We start from the raw sequence: 21,804 nt of genomic DNA, 5'->3' as shown, positions 1-21,804 counted from the left end.
TCAGATTTAACTTTATTTTTGGTTACTTATTAACCTAATTGCCATAACAATGAATAGTATCTATTAAGATATTGTTAGTAGTTTTATGCTGTCTTAGTTATATGTTAGATGATTACTTAAATGAATACACATCGTGACCTAAATTAAATTGAAGACAATTTTGCTACATTTGTACTGAAAATCATAACAGAAAAATGGCAATTGACCATAAATAAAACAATAACCCACCAATCGATAAATCCGTAACACACACACTTATAGAATTAGCGAGTTCAAAGGAAACCGTTCAATTACAGACCACAGAACGCTTATAAAAGTGTCATGCATCGCAATTTGTATTCACTGGAGCGGTGTAATAGCATATCAGTGGCAGCCATTTCCTTTTAAGACATTTTTTATTTCAAACAAAGCGAAAGGATGATCATTATATCGCAATAAGTTACATAAAACGCTTATGCCTTTTAGGGATGTATGAAATATAAGATATGCGGTCAGATTATTGCTGTTTCGCCAAACATGCCTATCAAGACATAATGATGTTAGATTTGTTATTTGATGCCTTGCTCTTGCTTCGTATGATGGGTGGAATCATTATCAAACTGGGTGACCTAAAAGGTGATAGGAACAAATAGAACTGTCTGTTTGCAATAAAAAAAAAAACAATTTACGCAGCTATGCTTGAAAACCTGTTTTTATTCTGTTTGCCTGTTTGTTTTAATAAATGGATTGACAATTACTTTACTTAATTCAAATTTACCTTACAAAAGATATAATAAAGCGAGAGAAGCCACGGGGCTCCGCTAGTACTGTAAATACCGGTAAATCGTATTGAATGACCACAGTAGAAAGTAAATGTGTGAAATGTCAATGTTTGATCTTTGATCGCACGTCAATAAAATTAATGGCGTAGGTAGCTATTGTGTTGTTCTAGATATGATCCATTAATTAACGGCTTACGTCTTTATTTCCCGTGCTATAGGATATATTTTCCCATAACAAAATGACTCACCAGCAGTTGCAAGTAAATGAAATTAGAGCTAAGAAAAAATACGAAGATGAAAGAAACAGTATAAATGCCACATTAAGGTGTTCGAAATACTCATAAAAATCACATTGGTGTAATTAACACAGATTGAATTAATTAAAGTGAGCTACTAGTAATAAAGAGAAGACATCTATACTAACACTAAAATGCGAAAGTGTAGATATATGGATGTTTGTAACGTAATAACTCCTAAACGATTGAGCGGATTTAGATTAAATTTGACACACATTCCTCTGAAATTAAGAAACTTAGCTTTAAGACATTCTTAAATGTTTGTTTCACCTTTACAGCTTTAAGTAATAGGGACAAGACTGATCAATGTTTTAAAAATGAATGTTTCTGTTCAAAACTGTGTTGATGGTCTAGTACTTGGCTATTAGGCTTTTATTTTTATAGATCATCTCCCGATAAAGTCACGTATGATTCTCATTCCCATTACTTGAGATCATAATAATTAGAATACACGTATTTATACAGAACGCCCGACTAGGTGCGGACCCAAACAAAGACTTAAATCACGGGATGATACGGCAGTAGGGAAGCCGGGTAATATCGATAAATACGCATGAGTAAACCGTTGTATAATTTGATTATGAATCATCCTTACGAAAGCTACTATAACATAGCGAGAGGTATTTTGTTAAATCATTGGGAATCGTCATCGGCCGGTTCAGTATCCGTGACTGAGATGACCCCGATATGACTTCATTCTTAACGTTAAGACGTTGCGACCGAATCGTCGATATTACGTTTTGAGCATGTAAAGACGGCACTGCATTTTTTCCTTAATAGTCGAAAAGAGGAAAAGTATAACATCTTCATTGGCGTCATATTGTAACTACATTTACTTTCATTCTATAAACATTTTCATGATTAATTTAATGATGTTTTGTAATGCAAGACTACATAATCAGACTTCCTACTCGATCAAAATCGGCAATATGACTGAAAAGTGTAAAGCTTACTTTTATTATGTGTTTAAGTAATTATGCCTCAAAGTTACTTTCCCCATAGTTTTAAAAGACAATAGACTAGAGGCATTGGCTTTTCATCCGGTGGCAATGACATGAAATTATGTTGGACATGGACCATAAAAATATTTTGAAAATAAAAACCTTATGCAGCACGCATGCCATTTTGGAAACAAGGAGCTGCGGTGTACAAAATACATAATGCGGTATGCCGTTTTGAGACTTGTAAGGATGGCCACGAAAAATGTGGATGGAAAAAGATCTGATGGAGGGTTAAGTTGACTTCTTGACCGAAAAAAATTGACGGCATTTTACCGAGGCGAGTACCAAGAAACAGACTAGTTTTCCTCCAGGAAATAGTTACCGATGTTATACAAACCAATCTTTGGACATGCGACGAAGTTTAAGGAAACGTTTGTCGATGTCTGCTGCACAACCATCATTAAACCAGCGCGTATCGTAAACCGGATTTCTGAGAGAAAAATCGACTACTTTCTTTCCTCTTCAAGTCCGGTCTGAGTTCTGACTATATTGTGATATTAATATTTATGTGATACTTTTACTAATTGACGTAGGCTAGTAGGCCTACTTTTTATTTTCTAAATTTATTCGTGGGTGTATAAGCTGCAATGCCCTTCCGTTGGGAAAGCAAGTTGAAGAAGGCGATGAACCGAGTGTGGGCTCAATGAATGACATTCGACTTGGCATCTATCGCGTGCGAGTTTTTGTGGGAAGCTAGCGAAACGTTTGCTTGTAAAGAAGTAATCCTATTTGTCATGGGTAAAATGTCGAACACAGGTGGGCGAAAAAGTGACTGCAGGAGAGTTTATTGCACATTGTTTTTTCAGATTAAATCCTATGAAGTGATAAACAGAGACAGAGGGTTATTTAAAACAAAAAAAATCTTGCTCTTGAGCAGGTCTCATGTAATTGTTGTAACCTTCAAAAACTAAACTACTATTTTTTCTCAAAATTATCTCATGTCAGTGCTGCTATAATGTTATATCTTGTTTTGGATAAATTAATGCATGTCATTTAATTATGCGGATATTATGTAAATATTTTAAGTATAGTTGTTATAATTATCGAACATCCTATTGACCGATACGTTAAATATTCTTTGCTCTATACCCTCGGGCTTTGACACAAATATAAACCTTCACTAGGAAACTACCTATTGTTTCCTTATTGTGTTTTCATTTGTTTATTTTGTATTATATCATTTTATACAATCAGTTACGTATGACCTAATACACTATACTAACTTATGCAATGTTAATTAGGTTAAGTGCAGATGTATATAAGAGTACATCCGTCACTTACATAATTTGTGATTGTATGCCAAGTGTTAATGGCTTCAGTTTATTTGACCCAAAACTGAAGAATTGAAGATTCACAAATTGTGAAATTTCAAGTATCATATTTTCGTTACATTCGTATTGACATAAATATCGCTACTTGACTATACTTCAATGTAAATGAAACATTTTTGTAATGGGTATGACCTCTTGTACGCATGCGCGCGTATTTATTTGCTAACCATAGAAAGTCCCGTACGATAGCTATAGTTTATACTCATTATTCATTAGAATAATGACATTGCTGCGTTCCATACGCTTTTACGAGCGTCATAATTAAGCAATCAATAAATTAAATTATATATTTAGTAAATGAACACGATAATAAGGCATCATTTTTATTATTTTCCGCAAATTTATTTCCCCAACTTCCGAACGATACGCCAAGTTCTCATAGGGAATAAGTTCAAAGTTCAAGTTTATTTTTGTTGAATGTTTACCAACAAAAACTGTTACAAAAAAAATCGCCTGGAATTTATCCTGAAACCTTACCTAGTTTAGAAATGACCTGAATAAGCATTGAAGAGGTTAAACAGGTAACAAATATGAATATTATTTTGAAGTTTCCTTTTCCTTGATTTAAACTCTCTGTATGCGCAAGAGTGCCTGTCAGAATTTTAGCTTCACGCGGTGAAAGTTGAGTTCAACGCAAACACACTTGGCCTGCAATACCGTCTGTTATAACTTGGCTTGATGGTACTGGAATGAGCTCCTTAAACACATTCTTCCTTATAGGTTAAGCAGAAGTAAACAGTGTCATAGGTGTCATAATTTACTGAAGTACTTTGTCATTTACAAAATCAAACAAAATTTAGGTAATTAAAATTATTTTGCATATTCCATTGTAGGAAGATTAATTTTTCGTGACTTTTAGTATAGAATCTTTACAAAAGGTTTAAAAAAAATCCACGAGTTTTAAAAGACATTACGCTCAGTTTTTTGGGATATCGTTTGAAACCCGAATGGCTAGTCGTATCCAAAACAACAAAACTTGTATTGTAATGAGAATCAACTGAATTTGGGTAAAGTGTATGTTAAACATAATTTTAACATACTAAGTAGTGGTACTTATGAATACATGAACACTTTCATTTGGCATCAACAGCCTACGTGTGGCCAAAACCGTGTCAAAACACAAATTGGCATATAGCCGCAGATGCAGTCGTAAAACTACTGGTCTTTATGAAATAGCTTTATAGTCGAAACCATGTCCATTTCCATGAAGTATTTCATTCCTAAGAAATGTTACGCTTATAGCAATGTACCTACTGATTCTGAAGGCAACCTAAACTCTATGTAAATATTTGGCTCTATGCAAAATAAGTTTTATTGCATGTTTCTAAATGTAGAAGAAAGTAGAACTGCATACGAGCATTTGCGTTTTACCCATTATGTTTAAAGAAATTACCGAGATATGTATATTTATAATAACTGTAAATTAATTTTATTGGCAATGAGTGTTCCATCCCGTACTGAATTTCCAATTATTATGTTGGCCAAATAGGATAGTGTCAAATTTAATGCAATTTTCATTCATTCATCGGCAATCGTTAATAGCAGAATTGGCGCCCAGACGGACAGACAGAGGAGCCTTGTTAACAAAGAAAGAGGTTTAACTCTTTGGATACAGACCTCTTAGAACCAAGGAATACAACTAAGAAGTCACGATATTTTGCTAAAGATATATTATTTCAAATTTTTCCAATAAAATGGACCAATAAAGCAATACTTTAGTCTATTAAAGCAATCGTTTACCAATAAATATGTTATCACAACTGCTTCAGCCCCCAACTAATCACGAAATGTTGTACTTAACTGATTATACTTTCACATGAACACCGATAACCTACTCTATGAAACAATATATCTTCTATCTTATTCATTCGTCACTACAATATCCAAATTTCTAGGTCAAATATTTTTTTGAATATATGTATAAGTCACCACTTCCTTCCATATTACTTATGAAACACAAAATAAATTGTTCTCAGAACTATTGCATAAGAAGTGAATTTACATGTAAATATGAAAAGTTAATGACGCCAGACAATTTGTTACATTTGACACAGTTAAAACTCAAAGGATATTCTTTCTCATTATGAAGATTTTTCAACAGTGACACACAAAATTGCATGACTTTTTCGTTCGGCAACATAAATAAAAGTTTCCATTCAAATTCTCTATCAATTCAACAACGTGTTTTTAATTAGCAAAAACACTTTTCAAAATGGCACACTGATGTTTACAAACACCTTCCGGGTATATTAGTTGTAATTTGCAAGTACGTGTTAAAATATAGTGCGGGGACACTTTCTATCGATAAACGTACTCCCAACTATATAGTAATGTTTATAATTTGGTCGATACTGCAGTAGTATTCAGAAAGCAAAACAACTTCACTTTCAACGGTGTTACGTTACATGTCAATGTCCGAAGCCTGATCGAGATTATAGGTGGTGTTTGTGAACGTATTTTTATGGCTACTGACGGGTCGCATGCAATCACTTTTATTTAGCACAGTGTATAAGAAATTGATTGAACCACCTTAGTGAAATGAGGACAGATGGGTAGCCCATTATGAAAGTCTGACACTCCATCAGTTGTTTTATGACGATAACTATAAGGAAATTAATGAAAACATCTAAAGTATACGGAACTTTGGATTAAGAGCTTCACTTTAGAGTAAATTACTTTCTGTTTCTATTCATAACTTTGTATACACTATTATATGTATAGCAGTACAGATGTAGACTCAGTTTTGCGATGCGATTTTATTTTAATAAAATATTTGTTTTTAGGTATATAAAATATTTCATCGAATAAACAAAGGACTAGTAGAATTTTGAAATTAAGCCTATGAAATACTTGTTCGTTTGATTAAATAACCCGAGAATGACAATTACTTGTCTACCGGTCTGATGGTCTTACGAGCTACAACAACGAGTGATTGTACTTCACATTAATTCAAATATTTTTGTAGGTCTCCCTATTTAGGAGCGTATAAATTCTGCCGTCAATGGCCATTACTAAGTACATCATATTTTATCGACCTCTCGTATAATTGTGGTTAAAAAAAACCGGATGGACGTCAGTTGTCAAATCTTGAAGTTACATTTAGAACATTCACAGTTGAGAAAAGTAGGTTACATGCATGTATAGATTACCCAATTTGTATTTGGACATTATCATCTACATACTCGTTTCAGAAAGTCATACTTGTTGTATTTTAAACAGCAAAAACAACTCCATAGTTACGTAAGATAGTGGAAAAATGTACGAGTGCCAGACGCCAGTAGACCGACTAATGACAGCCTTTTGTTTTTCATGTAAAGACAGCTATGTTACGAAAAGTAAATGTTTTGTGCACTTTACCCCAATGGAAAGGGTGACAGCGCAATGCTTTTTTCTTATTTTTTTTGTCGCTTGTCAATTGTTTTTGAAGATTCCGCAATGCTTGGCACTTAGCAGCAGATATAGAAGTGTATATTTCGGGCATGCACCTTAGAATAAAAAGAAACCAACCAAAACTCAGATGACTTAGGAAAAAGACTTATTAAATCCTAAAGTTCTAAGTAGAGAGATTAACTTAAAAACTCAGTAGTTTTCCTACCTCGATGAATAAATTATGGAAAGAAAACCGAGTCCCAAATACACAAGCATTACAACTAGTTGTATTTTCTCTAATCTGACAGGTATTAATTATAATAAATGTATGATCATGTAACTGTAGTTCCATGGGTTAATCACTTAAATTAATGAGCGTAACATATTTTACGAAATTCCTGTTTTTAACTGGGTGTCACTTGTCAATAAAATTACTTCCAAGCATTTGTTTCGTAATACGACTATGTTATAAATAAAAATACATCAACGATACATTCACTGATGTTGCATAAACAAGACCTCTTTAAGATGAGAATAAATAGACGAATTGAGGTTACGTGGTTTCCTACTAATGTTACCGAAGATTACTAAAAACAAACAAACAAACAAACAACAAAGATTGTTTACGGCGGGAGTAACACATAAAATGTCTTCAGATCCGAACTTAAGCACGGACCAAAAATCTAAAAATAATAATTGAAAAAAAAAACGGTTTTTTGATCGTCTTAATAACATTGTTGTCCTTAACTCAATACTAATATATAAAGCTGAAGAGTTTATTTGTTTGTTTGTTTGAACGCGCTAATCTCAGGAACAAAATGAGCGAAGATTCAATGGAAAATGTGGCAAAAAACGGGAAAAAATATTCATCTTCGAGGGCTTCCGTTCAAAAATTTCTAAATTATATCTTATAACTACGCGGACAAAGTCGCGGGCAACAGCTAGTGTTTAAGATAAGTTCATTCTAGATAGTGAAACATTTTCAAAAAATGTTCTTCAACTAAAAGCTCTGTAAAATAGAAGCGTAACTAAGCATTATTATTTAATTATTATTCTAATAAGTGCAAACCAAAGAGGATTACTATCAGTCGAAGAACTCAGAATGAACTGACTAATTAAAACACAGTAGTAGGTATTTAAACTTCAACAATTACATTTAATTTTGCTTTGCGTGTCTCGTATCTTTTCTCATGAGAATTCCATATTAATTAAATATGCGTTACACTATGATTAGGATTGCTTTAGGTTATCTTGGTGAACCTAATTACAGTATGTACTTAAAGTTACGAAAACAATAAAATATGAGTACACACGCCCCGTGATGTGAACTCCACACCTTGGCCCAAAAACAAACAAATAAATGTATTGTGTTTTAATAAGGAGGTTTTATAGCGTGACTATATTAGCTTGTGCATAATTTTAATAGGTTTATTGCAATTGATACTCTTTGGATGGATGACACAACAAGAGGTTACAGGTGTCGAGTAATTGTTATTAAAAACCTCGACACTGTTTCTGGATTAGCTTTAATTGTTTTTTTATTTTTATTTATATCTTTTTGGACATCGGACTTTGTCGAAGATTTGGACATAAGGCAGGTTTTAGTTTATTCGTTGCTTAACGACTATCTAATGAAACAAAATTGACCGTTGCTTTAAAAAAAACCTTTTTGGTTTGTTGGTTTAATATTAAACAGTGTACAATCAACCGAGAGTTGTATCTACTCTCCTTATACATAAAAACTACTTTGTTTCAGGAAAATAATGCTCAACCTTTGTAGCATTTCTGGCTGGTGGCTTGTAAATTTCTGGATGATAAGTCCGTTAAAGCATTTAAAGTCTGCTCTCAGGCTAACTGCAAAGACCTCATCACAAAAGCGTACCTTCTTATTGCAAAGAAGATACATACAAAAAATATTTCAGTACTTAGAAACCAAGTGATTACTACTTTCAGATACAAACTGTTACCACACAACGAGACTAATCTACGATTAATCTACAAAAAGCACAAGACAACAGTATGAAGACATGTTGTGTTGCAAGTTGCATAAGATACCATCTACGCCGGAAGAACTTACTGCCATCGTTCCGTATTCATATAGAGCGACAAGCAATCTGTTTACGTATAACTAGTGATGAGCGCCGGCTTTGTTTTGGTTATGACAAAGACTTACTTCAAGCTAAATGCTTAGATCTCTTTAATGAGAACTTCTTGAAGTCGCTTAAAAAAAATCTTGTCTTTGCGTGATTGTAACTGTGCTAATACAACAAATATCTTTAAACAATATTTTTGTCGACTATGCGTTCTTGTGGTTAAAAGGTGCCTATTTTACTTTTTGAAACGGTTGTTGTTAGAGCTCCAAATTTCAGGCAAAAATAATACTCGTATTTATATTAATTGCTACAGTTTTTCTTACTCATGGCATTGTAAAATTCTGAAATATAATATGGTGATATTCCTAAAAAGGTTATACATAAGGAAGTTTATATAAAACTGTAGTTACGAGAATATTAATACTCCGAAGGAGGTACGTTGAAGTAATGTTTTTTCTGTAATAGTCACATACTACGAGTATATTATTGAGACAGCAAAATTTATTTTAGACCTACATATATTTGAATTAACGAATTATCTAACGATGTCAGCTTAGAGGCTTACGCCGATGCACACCATCCTTAAAGGTTGTCTCAGTCTTAAATTAATATTTCATTTTGTGACAAATGTTAAAACTTAAAAGATGTTAAAAAGCTGCAAAATATTCTTCACTTTAACCTACCACCAAGCTATCTTTTGCATCATTAGCATTATAGCTTACGGCTATAATAAAGTGATAGTACCTACCTAACGATCTAAAAAAACAAATTGCAGTCATTTAGAAAATACTGGTAAATAGATGAGGATAGTGATATCAAACCTTTTTTTAATAACACGACAAAGTAATTGGCTCCTTTTCCTCTTATTATAATATACATCCTGTATACGTAGGTACCTACTTCATGTACCAACAGGACGTCTAATATATTAAAATCCTGTTACAGAGCTATTAAGGCCAACATTTTCTTCAGCTAAAATTCGCAATGTATAATTATGTATGAAAATTACACCGATTTCCAATTAATTGTATACTTTCATAAAAATATTAAAAGGATACAAGCAATTAAAGTTAGTAAATATAGATTACAAATAGAATAACGAGGTAATAACATGATTATATACTTGTGTAGATATTAATAAATTATTTAATTAAAAATATGCCTGCATTTAAATTTTACCAATTACAAGAAGTACTAGTACTCTCTATCGTTAGTATTTCAGATTAAGCAATTACAAAAAAAAAAAATTTTCTCGGAGATAAAGGATAATTAACCATTTTTGTAACTTTGTCTATTTTATTACACCGTTACAATTTGTTGCACAAACGAGTCAAAATACAGCTAATTATAAATGTGATACTTTTTGATTCCTTGGCCCTACATAATATAACAACCTAACATATAAACCTGCAATTCAATCTTAAAATTATTACTTTTACATTTTTGTGAAGTGGTAAAAATGTCGATTAGGTAACTTTCTTGGCCCTGAGGAAGACGAAGAGTATGTTGGACTCTACCGGTTGAAAACATCAGAATACTGCTCCATTACCTATAGTTTAACGAGAACTAGTCCGTTAGTATGAGTAAGAGTAAGTTTTCCTTATAGATAAGTAACTAAACTAACCTATTTCGTAGTTAGTTAACTACTCGTGCGTACTCACTGCTATACGTCACAATTTTTGGTTGCTGAAAATGTATGTCAATAGATATTATTAAAAGACGTAAATAGACCACAACTAGCGCGTGATATCCGGCGTGAGGTATGCTTTTTCTCTTACGCATTTGTTTGTCTGCAATGTTTCCTAAATTTCGTAGAGACGTAACAGTGGCTTTTGTGAACTAACCAATATTAGTGACGATAATATCACGTATTAAATAGGACAAAAACAAATACAATAGGGATGATGTTTGGGTATACAAAGAAAAAATCTCATTAGTTCCTCAGTTAGATAATTGAAAAGTATGAGACACGTATTCCTTTTTCAGAAAAACTAGAATTGACAAAGATTAACTGCTTTAAAGTTTAGGAGAGGGGGCTTGTGACGTAACGATATAGGAAAATTTATACTCAATCACGCGTAAGTTTCATTCACTGTAATTTGGTCAATTTATGTTTGCGGGACAAATTAAAAAATATGTACCTATGCATTATTATACAAAAAACAACAAGGCGGACACTGCAAAAAAAAATTGTCATCATCCCTATTCAAGTACTTATGATGAACTTTGTTACATGTAAATAGTACTAAAATTATCTAAAGAATCAAGTCGTATGCTGTACCTATCTGTAAATTATATATTTCGGACGATATCTGTACTAAGGCTTATAATATGAGTGGGAATCGTGAATTATGACGTATTAAAACTGTTTTCATTTCCAATAGCTTTGGGAATATTATTTCTTGTACGACATTTTACCTCTTTTTATTCGATGTAACACAATGACATGTGCAGTGAGCAGCACATTCACATCTTTTTGCACAGTCATTGAAAGTAAAGGTGAAACTTGTAAATACTACGAAGAGCTTCAATTTTAAGTGCAAATAATTGTTAAGCTTTAAACAGTCTACAAAAACTGGTGAACATAATCAGATTTTGAAAGTACTGATAGCCTAATGGTAAACATCATTACGTCTATTCCGGTGCGCGACGTTCGTTACAGGTTCGTTCTCGCGCAGACAAAACATTTGTGTGTTTTTTCATAATCCAATGTTTATCTTTCTCGCTACCCAAACATTTAATTCACTATTTCATTCTTTGATTTAATTGTTAAGCGTTATTTTTAGGTTCAAAAATATTGGATGTACACTATTTTACTGCCGACCCCACCTGCCATAGTAGCGGATTTAACTTCCGTTCAATTTTTAAAAATGCTTAACAATTTAGTTTATTACATTCACTTAATATAACTGCTTATCAGTTGACTGAAAACCCCAAAGCCATGGGAGTGTTTATATTAATTACTTTAACCGCAAGCACCATTGCGTCAATACTGAAAACGTTGTTAAAAAGTTTACGCATACACATTTTGCGCTATCTGTGTAAACAGTGCTTTACCCCTAACATAGTTATAAATAACAAAATTGATTTACCTTAATATTACGTGTATACATCATCCTGCACAAATAGACGGCGAAAGTCACTTAGCACATGCACTGTCACCCCACAAGCACCAAAAAATCACTTCTACAATAATAAAAAAAAGGATTTAAAAAAATCGTCTCCCTAATTATTTATCCTGTTCCAAAAAGAAGTATGGCTGCCGGGATGACGTTTATGTTGGCGCGAATTCGAAATTCGAATGCAACTTTCGCGCGCGTTCGCTTAGACGTCTCACTCTCACTGGCCACAGCGCGGTGTTTTCTTTTTATTTAAACTTGCAATCCCCTCTCGCGATGGTGAATTATCGCATAATATCTTGTGTTATCAAAACTCTATTCAGCACAGACGGATACTTAAGAGCTTGTGGAGACCATATTAACTGTAATTATTTTTTTATTATTTAAATACTAACTTGGGTTTATTATTTAATAACACACAGCACACATAATTTTAATAGATTTGTTGAATTGTTGTGTGTTTAGATCGATGAATGATGACCTACATTTGATTAGTTTTTTTTTTTCATAGCGGGTAATTTCTCTACGATTGTCAGAGCTCCTTGGGTTGCAACCGTTTTGCGATGGTTTAAATATGTGAACAAAATAAAAAGGAAAATTGTACATATGTAGTTGGATGAAATGAATGAATGATTCAAACATGCATTTAAGACTAATTAAGTTTCCTTTTGACCGTCGCCCTATTATTATTATTAGGATATATTAGACCTTTAACGTCGTAGACAACTGAACCAACGGAGTACATGAAAAGCTGTATCATTCAGTACCTAAGATTAGGCACGATCCTATGACATACAACAAGTAAAACGTTTAGGTCTTAGGTTTCACAACATGATTAAGTTCCTACTAAACTCTTAAATTACAGTAAAAGAGGGCTTAGTTGCTATTATTATTTGTTTTTCGCTCTGTCATTTTTTATTTCTAATTAATTAAAGAATTAACAAAATTGTCCATTGATAAGTCACGTAGACGTTTTATTGTGTTCTCAGTTACTACCTACTTCATTGATCCTGTGTGGTTACTAATCACTAAGTATTGATTATTAAACATTTGTATGAAGTATTTTACCTTTCACGGTTTCTATCATAATACTCGTATATAGGTATATTATAATTTTAACATTAGTTTTTATGGGCCACACAATTGAATCGAAGCGCGGCTCTGTATGCGTTGTTTATTAAAGTTTCATTTAGTAAATTATAAAAAATACTACCTTTGCTTTTGTTTTTGTAGCGGAATATAATATAGGATGTGTGAATATTTCACCTAGCTATCACGGATCATAAAATACAGCCGGATGGCATGTTGCAACATTAAAATATTACAAATCTTTACTCGTATAAATAAACTATTACATATTAAGACCAATTAGCACAGCACTATCAGTTACTTGTATAAAATTTATAACAAGGAATTGCAATAAAGATTTTGTAACACGAACGAAAACTATTTCACCATTAAATAAATAGCTCAAATTATTATGGTTAAGTCAACTTGCGACTAAGGATATTAAATGTGTCGTCAACATCGTTATTAGACTAATAAAGACGAACCAGACCCTAACGAAGTTAAGAAACTTTGTAAAAGACACTTAATATACTACGTATCATAATAACAAAAAGAGAGAAATTAAACGGGGTTAAAAACTTATGACTACGACCGATGTTGACAAGAGGATGTCTGACTCATATTGAGTGAAAAAACCCCAGCCTCTTAAATTAGCCATAAAATTAATCCCGCAAGCTCTGTCCTAGTCTTGGTTGCTAGTCCTGGATTAAAACATGCACCTTCATGATGAAGGTTTACGACCAGTCTAGGTGGAATTTTTTTTGGCGAGATGTGTTTAAGGATTGTTGTCAAAAATAAGTATTATGTGGCTCTGTTGCTCCATTAACATTAAAATAATTATACTCTATTAACAGAAAAATACATAAAATTAACAAAAACATATATTATTTTAGGCTGCAATCGGGGTCAATTGGGATCAAACTTGCTACCCGAGAATTTTCTCGTAACAGTTAATAGCTCTGGATCTTCCTGCTATCACTTGCTAGTGAGAAACTTTCAATCACTGTATCCATTTATTTCTTATTTACGAGATAAAATGAAAAATATTATGTACCTAACCATCCAAAAAAAATGGAAATCTGTTTGACGGACTAACTGGAGCATTATTTAGTAGACTAGACATAAAAAAGAAATAAAATCAATAAATTAAGTTAGCTTCTTGCGTGGTTTTAATAACATCAATGCTTTCCATACGTTTGTGGTAATCATCGTGGTCGATTGGAGATTGTCGGTCAACTTGCAACACGCAGTGAAGGGACGTTAGATCGTTATTACATTATATCAATATTCTTACTTACATGTTAAGATTATACTAGCTGTCGCCCGCGACTTCGTCCACGTTGATAGAAGATCTTGAACCGTTTTCGCAGCGCACGCAACGAAAGCCCTCAAAGATGAATAATCTTCCGCATTTTTTCCACATTTTTCATTGTATCTTCGCTCCTATTAGTCGCAGCGTGATGTCATATAGCCTATAGCCTTCCTTGATAAATGGTCTATTCAACAAATTGTTTTTTTCAATGGGAACCGAACTTCCTGTAATAAGCGCTTTCAAACAAACAAACAAACTCTTCACCTTTATAATATTAGTATACATTAAATTATTATGCATCAATTACATAACTGATGCAAGCGCATTAGTTTTTATGGCAAGTCCTAGTTTTGTCAGTTGATCGTCATCATTTGTTTTTTTTAGACGGAAGACAGACTTCAGTAATTTATTTTAATTATTCATGTTTTTGAGGTCTTGTGATTGAAATTGTTGATTCATAGAAGGATGAGGTGTGCTGATTTCGTGACTAAAATACATTTCTATTGTTTCATACTTAAAGGGTAAAAACGGAACACTATTACAAAAATATGTTTTTCTTTTGCATCTGTATCTAACCCCTTAGAGTTACGAGTGTGACTCGTACTTGGCTTTTTTCTGGATAATGATTGATTGAATACATGATTTACTTTAATAAAGAATATGATAAAATCTAATGTAGCGAAATACCAGCAATAGTAATTTCTTCTTCCCCCAAATAAAAGCCGCTCTATGACGCTGTCTCGCTAAATCAATATTTTTTAAGATTAAAATTAAAATTACAGTAGATAAAAGTATATTAAAGTTTTTACTGTAATTTTAATTTTACTATAATTATACTATTTTACATTACACTTTGCTTGATAATTGATTATTCGTGACGTCATTTTCAACCATATTCTGTGCGTTTACTAATGATTAACCATTTTCCTAAAGGTTTATTGCACTTTATCCTTAGGTTTAACAAATAATTGTGAAACCTATGAATTAGAACAACAGATGAGGTCATGAAAATCCCAAATGATAAGAGCACGATTTATTCTACTTACTTGCACAATGAATACATTGTATTGGTATTGTTAAGGTATGTAAAAACCTGATAATGGCTGTAAACGAAATATTATTTTTTCAAAATGTTTTTTGAATTTTAAGTCCATCATGTATAAAAATTCAAAGCGTTTAAACCTCTTTCGTTTGTGAGGAAATGCCACGAAAACTTTCCGTGGCGTTACTTTTTTCCAAAGTGTATCGCCGGGCAATAAGCTCATTAAATGTCCAGAATAATTGGCCAAATCCTAATGGCGAGAAGCCCGAGAAGCCGAGTTAGCCCTCAAGTAATCTGGATGATTTTTAAATGTTTCAATCTGAGTGGATTTGCGACTTATTGGAAAACAAAAACCGATACATACGAAACAAGAAAAGTCCAAAACACTTCAAAACTGCGAAACTAATGAACTGCAACTAGTCCGGGTGTTATAAATAACACAGTAATAAATCTATCATTTGAAACCACTTCTTACTATTACGTAAACATCTGGTATCCTAGCGTAGACTTGAATAGTGGACTTAGGAATTGTAGAGTCATCGTCTTGATTCCTGAATGCGATAGACATACTTGAGACTTACTTGTTAATGATGTAATAATATTAATACATACATTTCACTTTTACGTTATCCAACAAAAAAGGTGCATAAGTACATAGCTGTTCGTATCTAAGGAATTCAATGTAAGCATTTAATTAGCAACAAAAACTCTATAAATTGAGAATTTGAATTTTTCAACTTATGAGCGTTGAAAATAATTTAGTATTATTACTTATTTTGCTGTGTAGAACAAATTTCATTCTAGGGCAAATAACAACTTTTGAACTTCTAGACGTAATAAGGGAAACCAAAAATGTTTTCAATGAAGGTTTACATTTCTTTATGAACCGCTAAAACCTGATTTACGTTGAAACATATTTTTTAAACGACTAAAATGTCAATACACCAATCAAAGTAAATTGACTTATTACCAAAAACGTGACATTTCAGGCTCATATTCACTATATGAATTAAATTAATATCGAAGCACCTTGTATACCTGTCATACAGGGTGTTCCATTACACAACGTTCCACATTCGCTGTTATCTAACTTGAGATCCTACTATGTGTCCGTCGCGAGCTGCGCAAGAGTGGCTATCGCGTATCGCCGCAGATTTCATTGTAAATCTTAATCGATTTTATGCAATGGGTTTTCGTTGAAGAAAATTATAATAGTCGACATTACTTTGATTGTAATCGATATATTTTATAGTGGCTATTTTAGTGAACATTTTGTAAGAAATTAAAATGTGCCATTGCAATATTTTATACATACGTAAGGCATAAATATCGTCTAAAAATATAAGATTTACACATCGCACACACTGGCCAATCTATTTCAATTCTAAGTGTATTTTTTATTTTTGGCTTATTTTTTTTATAACAACAAGGTAATCTCAACTTAACTGACGATTGGTCAACTCTTATGTAGCGATAGCTTTCTGAAATTACACTTTATGATGTTCTTATGATTAATATACTGTATGTTCTTCAATATTTCATAATTAAAAATATAACATTACTTCAAAAATAAAATTAGATTAGCAAACGATTAGGTAAAAGCAGGGTAAATCATGAATATATCCTAGTGCCGGGTAAGTCCAAACTGCGATTGCTTTAAGTCCGGCAGAATTGGGCACAGTTTTATTGCGCTACTATCACGATTTCTTAATTATGTGAAACCCATGTTTTAACAGGTAAATTTAAATGTGTATTTTGTGTATATGTATTTTGTAGATAGATCTAAAAAATGTTAAAATAAATTTAAATATTTTTTCAAATTTTCAGAAACAATTTAGTCATATTACGTAGACTCTACATAATTGTGATTTCTTCAGAAAATTATAAGTTTTGTAAACGAAGTCTAGCTTTTTCGCATTCCTATTTCAATGCACCTTTATTGTAACAAATAAGCCAGTTCCTTGCCCCCAAACCGTAACAAATACATATGTACATTGCCTCACGTTGTGTAACTTAGCTATAAGACATGTATTGCACAGAGGAATGTGTTAAAACATTTCATATCCAATTGTTATGTTGACAATTTAGAAGGGAAACAGGGCGAAACGTGAGGTATACCATATCCTCCAAATTTGCCAAACAAAAATAAACCTTATGCGTCAAGCTTTAAGTCGAAATGAAAATAGGGGGGTTTTCTCATATTTTATTTCTACAAGGATTGTTAGCTCTGAGTCTATTTATACATTTTAATGACATAACGTGACAGTTTTACATGAAATCAGTATCATTAGACATAATTAAAGTATGAGAATATTTTCGTCACTACAATATACAATGTGTGTTATGCACGGACAATTTTCACATGCAATAGGTACAGCTAAGGACATGTGTTACAAATATTTTAGACAATGAGTGAGGCGTATTTGTGTGTTGTATGGTTCTAGTTTTTGGAATGAAGAAATCAATACCGTGGCAAAATGCGATGTGCGACAAAATCCGAAAATTTTGCAATGAACTTGCAAGTGGTCTACATAAAATAAAAAGTGAGCAATATAAAATGGAAAAGTGTTTTTTTTTTTCGCATTGTAAGGCCGTCCGCTCCGAGGTATAAGAACTAGAAAAATCTATAAGTTTAAATATCCATATCTGGGTACTAGATCTTACTACAAAGTCAAATTCATTTAATGCGGTAGGTAATAGACCGTAGATTCACAATTACATCATGGTTGAACGATTCCAGCTGTATTCAATTGTAATTTTTTATATTCTTGACTTAATGTATAAACACGAAAGTTTTTTTTTTAAGTTTTTTCGTCGTGTGTTTGGCGACTAGGTACGGATGTGTAAGGGTCAATTAGGCCCTAATACAATTGAAGTGATTATAGATTGGAAATAAAGTTATCAAATCTCCTTGGTGTAGCGGACTTAGAATAACTAGTTCTGTTCTTTAAAATTCCTTTTAACGCCTCTTTTAGTCTAGAAATAAAAACATTTTTATTTGATTTTGTTTTGTTCCACGACGCTTTCGTCTCTCGGTTACGTTCAGTTACGAGAATTTTTAAGATTTTAGTTTTCTTTTTATCTGGTTTTTTAAGGTTGCTAACGCAGAAACAATGAGGTCATTGTAACTGAACAATACAATTATTAGTAACTCTATCAAATTATTATTTTGAATTGTATTTATTTCCCTTTACATTTCAATAGAAAATAAGCCTTCGATAATTATTATTTTTGCTTTACATCACCAATGCGGTAAATTATATTTTTTAATAGCATTGTATAAGAAAATGACTAAGTTATATAGCTATATATGTTAAACAATAAATTAGGTAGCAGTGCCTTATTTCCATTGTGTGTTAATTTCCATTTAATAAAATCCATTATTAATATTGAGCGTCAAAATATTAAATCATTTCAGTAATATTAATTGAGTGTTTCGTAAAAAATGTACAATTTTTATATTGCGTACTGCGTTGCCATTTTCCATTTATTTTTTCATTCAAAAACTGAAGTTTACGAAATAAATTAAAACAAAAGAAATTAACTTTTATGAAACCTTTTTTGTGTAAACAAAGTCAACGGATATAATGTCGACAGTAAATAATTATAATACACAAATTCGGTAACAAATAATGAAGCTGGAGAAATAATTGGAGCGGATCGAAGTAGGGTCTTCTACCTTAAAAATTGAGGCATACATTATAATTTCGACGTAGAGAATAGTAGAGATATGGACAAATCTTAACGATCTTATAAATATTTGAACGAATTTGAAATAAGACATTTTTTTTGCTATTACTTTTCGATATGTTTGTCTTGTCACTTTGACAGATTAATGTATTTTTAGCAGCGTAAGATAGGTACTTTTGTATAAATGCAACTTGCCTTGTGCACATATACCGTGAGTATTTAATAAGCTTTTCAGACAATCCTTTTTTATTTGAATATTTTGTCAATTGACGATTGATTGGTTGATCAAAGAACTAAAAACCTATGACTTCTTAAACTAACTATCCAGGCCCAAAATCGTCGCTAAATTAAAAAGTAAAATAAAACGTTCCTTATAAATGTTGCGATTGGAAACAATATGTAATGTCGTAATTGTGGTTTAAATAACAAGTGATTTAAACATAACATGTGATTTAAGTGCCTATTAAGGTTAAAGTTTTCATAAGGCAGAGCTATGAAGCAAATAGGTATTAAGAAACCACAAAAAAAAATAGGATACTAGTTTTAAATGCCTTTAAAAATCGATAACATTACTTATTTTCCTTATTAGCAAAAGTTTTTTTTTTCAATTAGGTAAAAGAATACCAAATAAATATTGCAAGCGTTAATTAATATTGCGAAATGCTAAAATATAACGTTTACATCATTGGAACTTCACTATTTTGTTGACTTTCCTCATGTCGGGATCTGGGTAACATATATATAAGTTGCGCAATTAAACGGAATCATTTACGAACATATATTTAATAAGACATAACATCTCTCTATTTTCATAAATATTTATATATGTAAAGTAAAATATTTTGCAAATATTTTTATTTGAAAATTATACAAAAATACGATTTTTTTTAATTAGATATAAATATAAAAATATCATGACTAAGTTTGCGTTAATTTTCGGTAAATATTGATTTTACTTTCACACTTGTTTTAATTTTACAAATGCATATACTTACATATTGTTTTACAAATAATTACATAAAAAATCCAAGTATTGACTTGTACTATGCAGCAAATAATTTGTTATTAACTGTGTCTTTCGTTTTTTAGGCTTTAGCGCTGTTTGTGGCTTTGAGCACCGCTGCACCACGCAGTAAGTTATCACAATATTTGATTTTTTTAAACAAAATTAAAACAATACATTTGTAGAGTGTATTGAATTCTGTCGAATTGTAACTTCTTTCATCCCGCGCGTTTTATGACGTCAACTTTACCTTGTGCCTTTGTTTAAACAGAACGGCACAACCACATCAAGATCCCAAGGGAGTGTCAAAACAGTAAGTTTTGCTCTATCCGGCCAGACGGATATGACGAAATCGAGCGCAGGGTTAATCGACACTTATCACCTTATATGATTGGGGTAAGAATATAAGTTTAAATCTAATAATTGTGATCTTGTGTTTTTTTTTGTTTTTTTAACAAAACATGGTTTCCAGAACTCTCAGGAAAGATATGGACCAATACCTACAACTGAAAGAATTGAAACTAACGATGATAACTGCCCCAGCATAAGATCGGTGAGATGTCTTTGGAATACTTTGTAACGATAATTGTAGTCATCGTAAACATATATAACAGTAATACAGGATATTAATATCTTTGAAATAATTTGTAAACTGTAGTCATGTCTCGAATAGACAAACGACGAGTAAAGTGTCTAGAAAAAAAAAATCCTTACAACAGGGATTTTAAATCCCTTGTTTTTAGAAGAGTCATTGTAAAGACATTAGAATCTCTCAGAGTAAACAAGGAAGAAAGTACTATTTTTTTTTATACCTTTTTTATTTCACAGCGGCAATCTTATTACACCATAAGGAGGAGAATGCAACAACGGTGCAAATTATAGTCCAAACTAGCAATTTTCGTCAAACACTTGAAGTTGTCGAATGCGAGTAAGTAAAGAAGAAGATTTATACGAAACGAACTGTTTCTTCCCGATTCTTATGGAATCTAACTGATCACAAACAAAGTAGGCAGTGCCGTTACAAATTTGCCTGAATTAATTCTCAAAAATGTAATAGCAAATGCACGGATGTTTGGCGTGGTTGAGGCACCACGCCAAACCCACTGTACGCGTCGTCTCGCGGGTTCGATCCCGCGTAGGACATGCATTTGTGTTCCCCGAATACTTGTTCTGAGTCTCGATGTCATTTTGCACGTGATTTGTGGGTTTGTGAAACCCCCCGTGATACAAACATTAAAATACTTAATGCGGGAGTCGTTTTTTTCTAACTACTTACTAACTACTGATACATATTTTACTACAGAAGGGAGAAGATCGAACAGAGACCCAGCGACAGGCAGTGTTTCGAGAACTTGGGCCTCCACAGCTTCTCCATGAGAGCCACTTGCGAGGGAGACCACAGCCACACGCAGTCTTCTCGTTTACGACCCCCTCAAAGATCAGGTTATGGAGAAGAACTACACGATCTCCGTTTGCTGTTCTGTAGAGTTACACATAAATAATAATATATTTAGATAGTTATGCAACAATAGGGTTTTGACAAAATAATTCTGATTAGTCCGCGGACTTTCAAAATAAATAAAAAAGTTATTTTTCTGCTTAAAGAAGAATAGAAAAATGCTTTTCCTAGTAAGTGATGTTACTAGGTTGTTTTCAATCTTCCTTTAAATAAAATATATGTATCCAATATTTTTTTGAAAATCTCTCTGTCGGACTCAG

At 32.4% G+C, this 21,804-nt stretch overlaps 1 protein-coding gene and 1 long non-coding RNA gene across 3 annotated transcripts in view; one reads left to right on the top strand and one right to left on the bottom strand.

The window, feature by feature from the left end:
- Positions 1-12,314, bottom strand: part of LOC113500660 — a 30,733-nt gene extending 18,419 nt beyond the window's left edge. For both annotated transcript variants that reach the window (XM_026881522.1, XM_026881521.1), the window contains exon 1: positions 11,944-12,314. In XM_026881522.1, the coding sequence (XP_026737323.1) occupies positions 11,944-11,967 (24 nt within the window). In that variant the 5' untranslated portion in view covers positions 11,968-12,314. The remainder of the gene's footprint in view (positions 1-11,943) is intronic.
- Positions 12,315-20,172: 7,858 nt separating this feature from the next.
- Positions 20,173-20,754, top strand: LOC113500516. Its single transcript, XR_003401212.1, has 3 exons — positions 20,173-20,214; positions 20,357-20,481; positions 20,558-20,754. It is a non-coding gene; the product is annotated as an uncharacterized LOC113500516 (long non-coding RNA).
- Positions 20,755-21,804: the final 1,050 nt, after the last annotated feature.

Source organism: Trichoplusia ni, chromosome 14 (assembly GCF_003590095.1).
Source record: "Trichoplusia ni isolate ovarian cell line Hi5 chromosome 14, tn1, whole genome shotgun sequence".
Lineage (NCBI taxonomy): Eukaryota > Metazoa > Arthropoda > Insecta > Lepidoptera > Noctuidae > Trichoplusia > Trichoplusia ni.
This window is presented reverse-complemented; position numbering and strand designations above follow the sequence as displayed.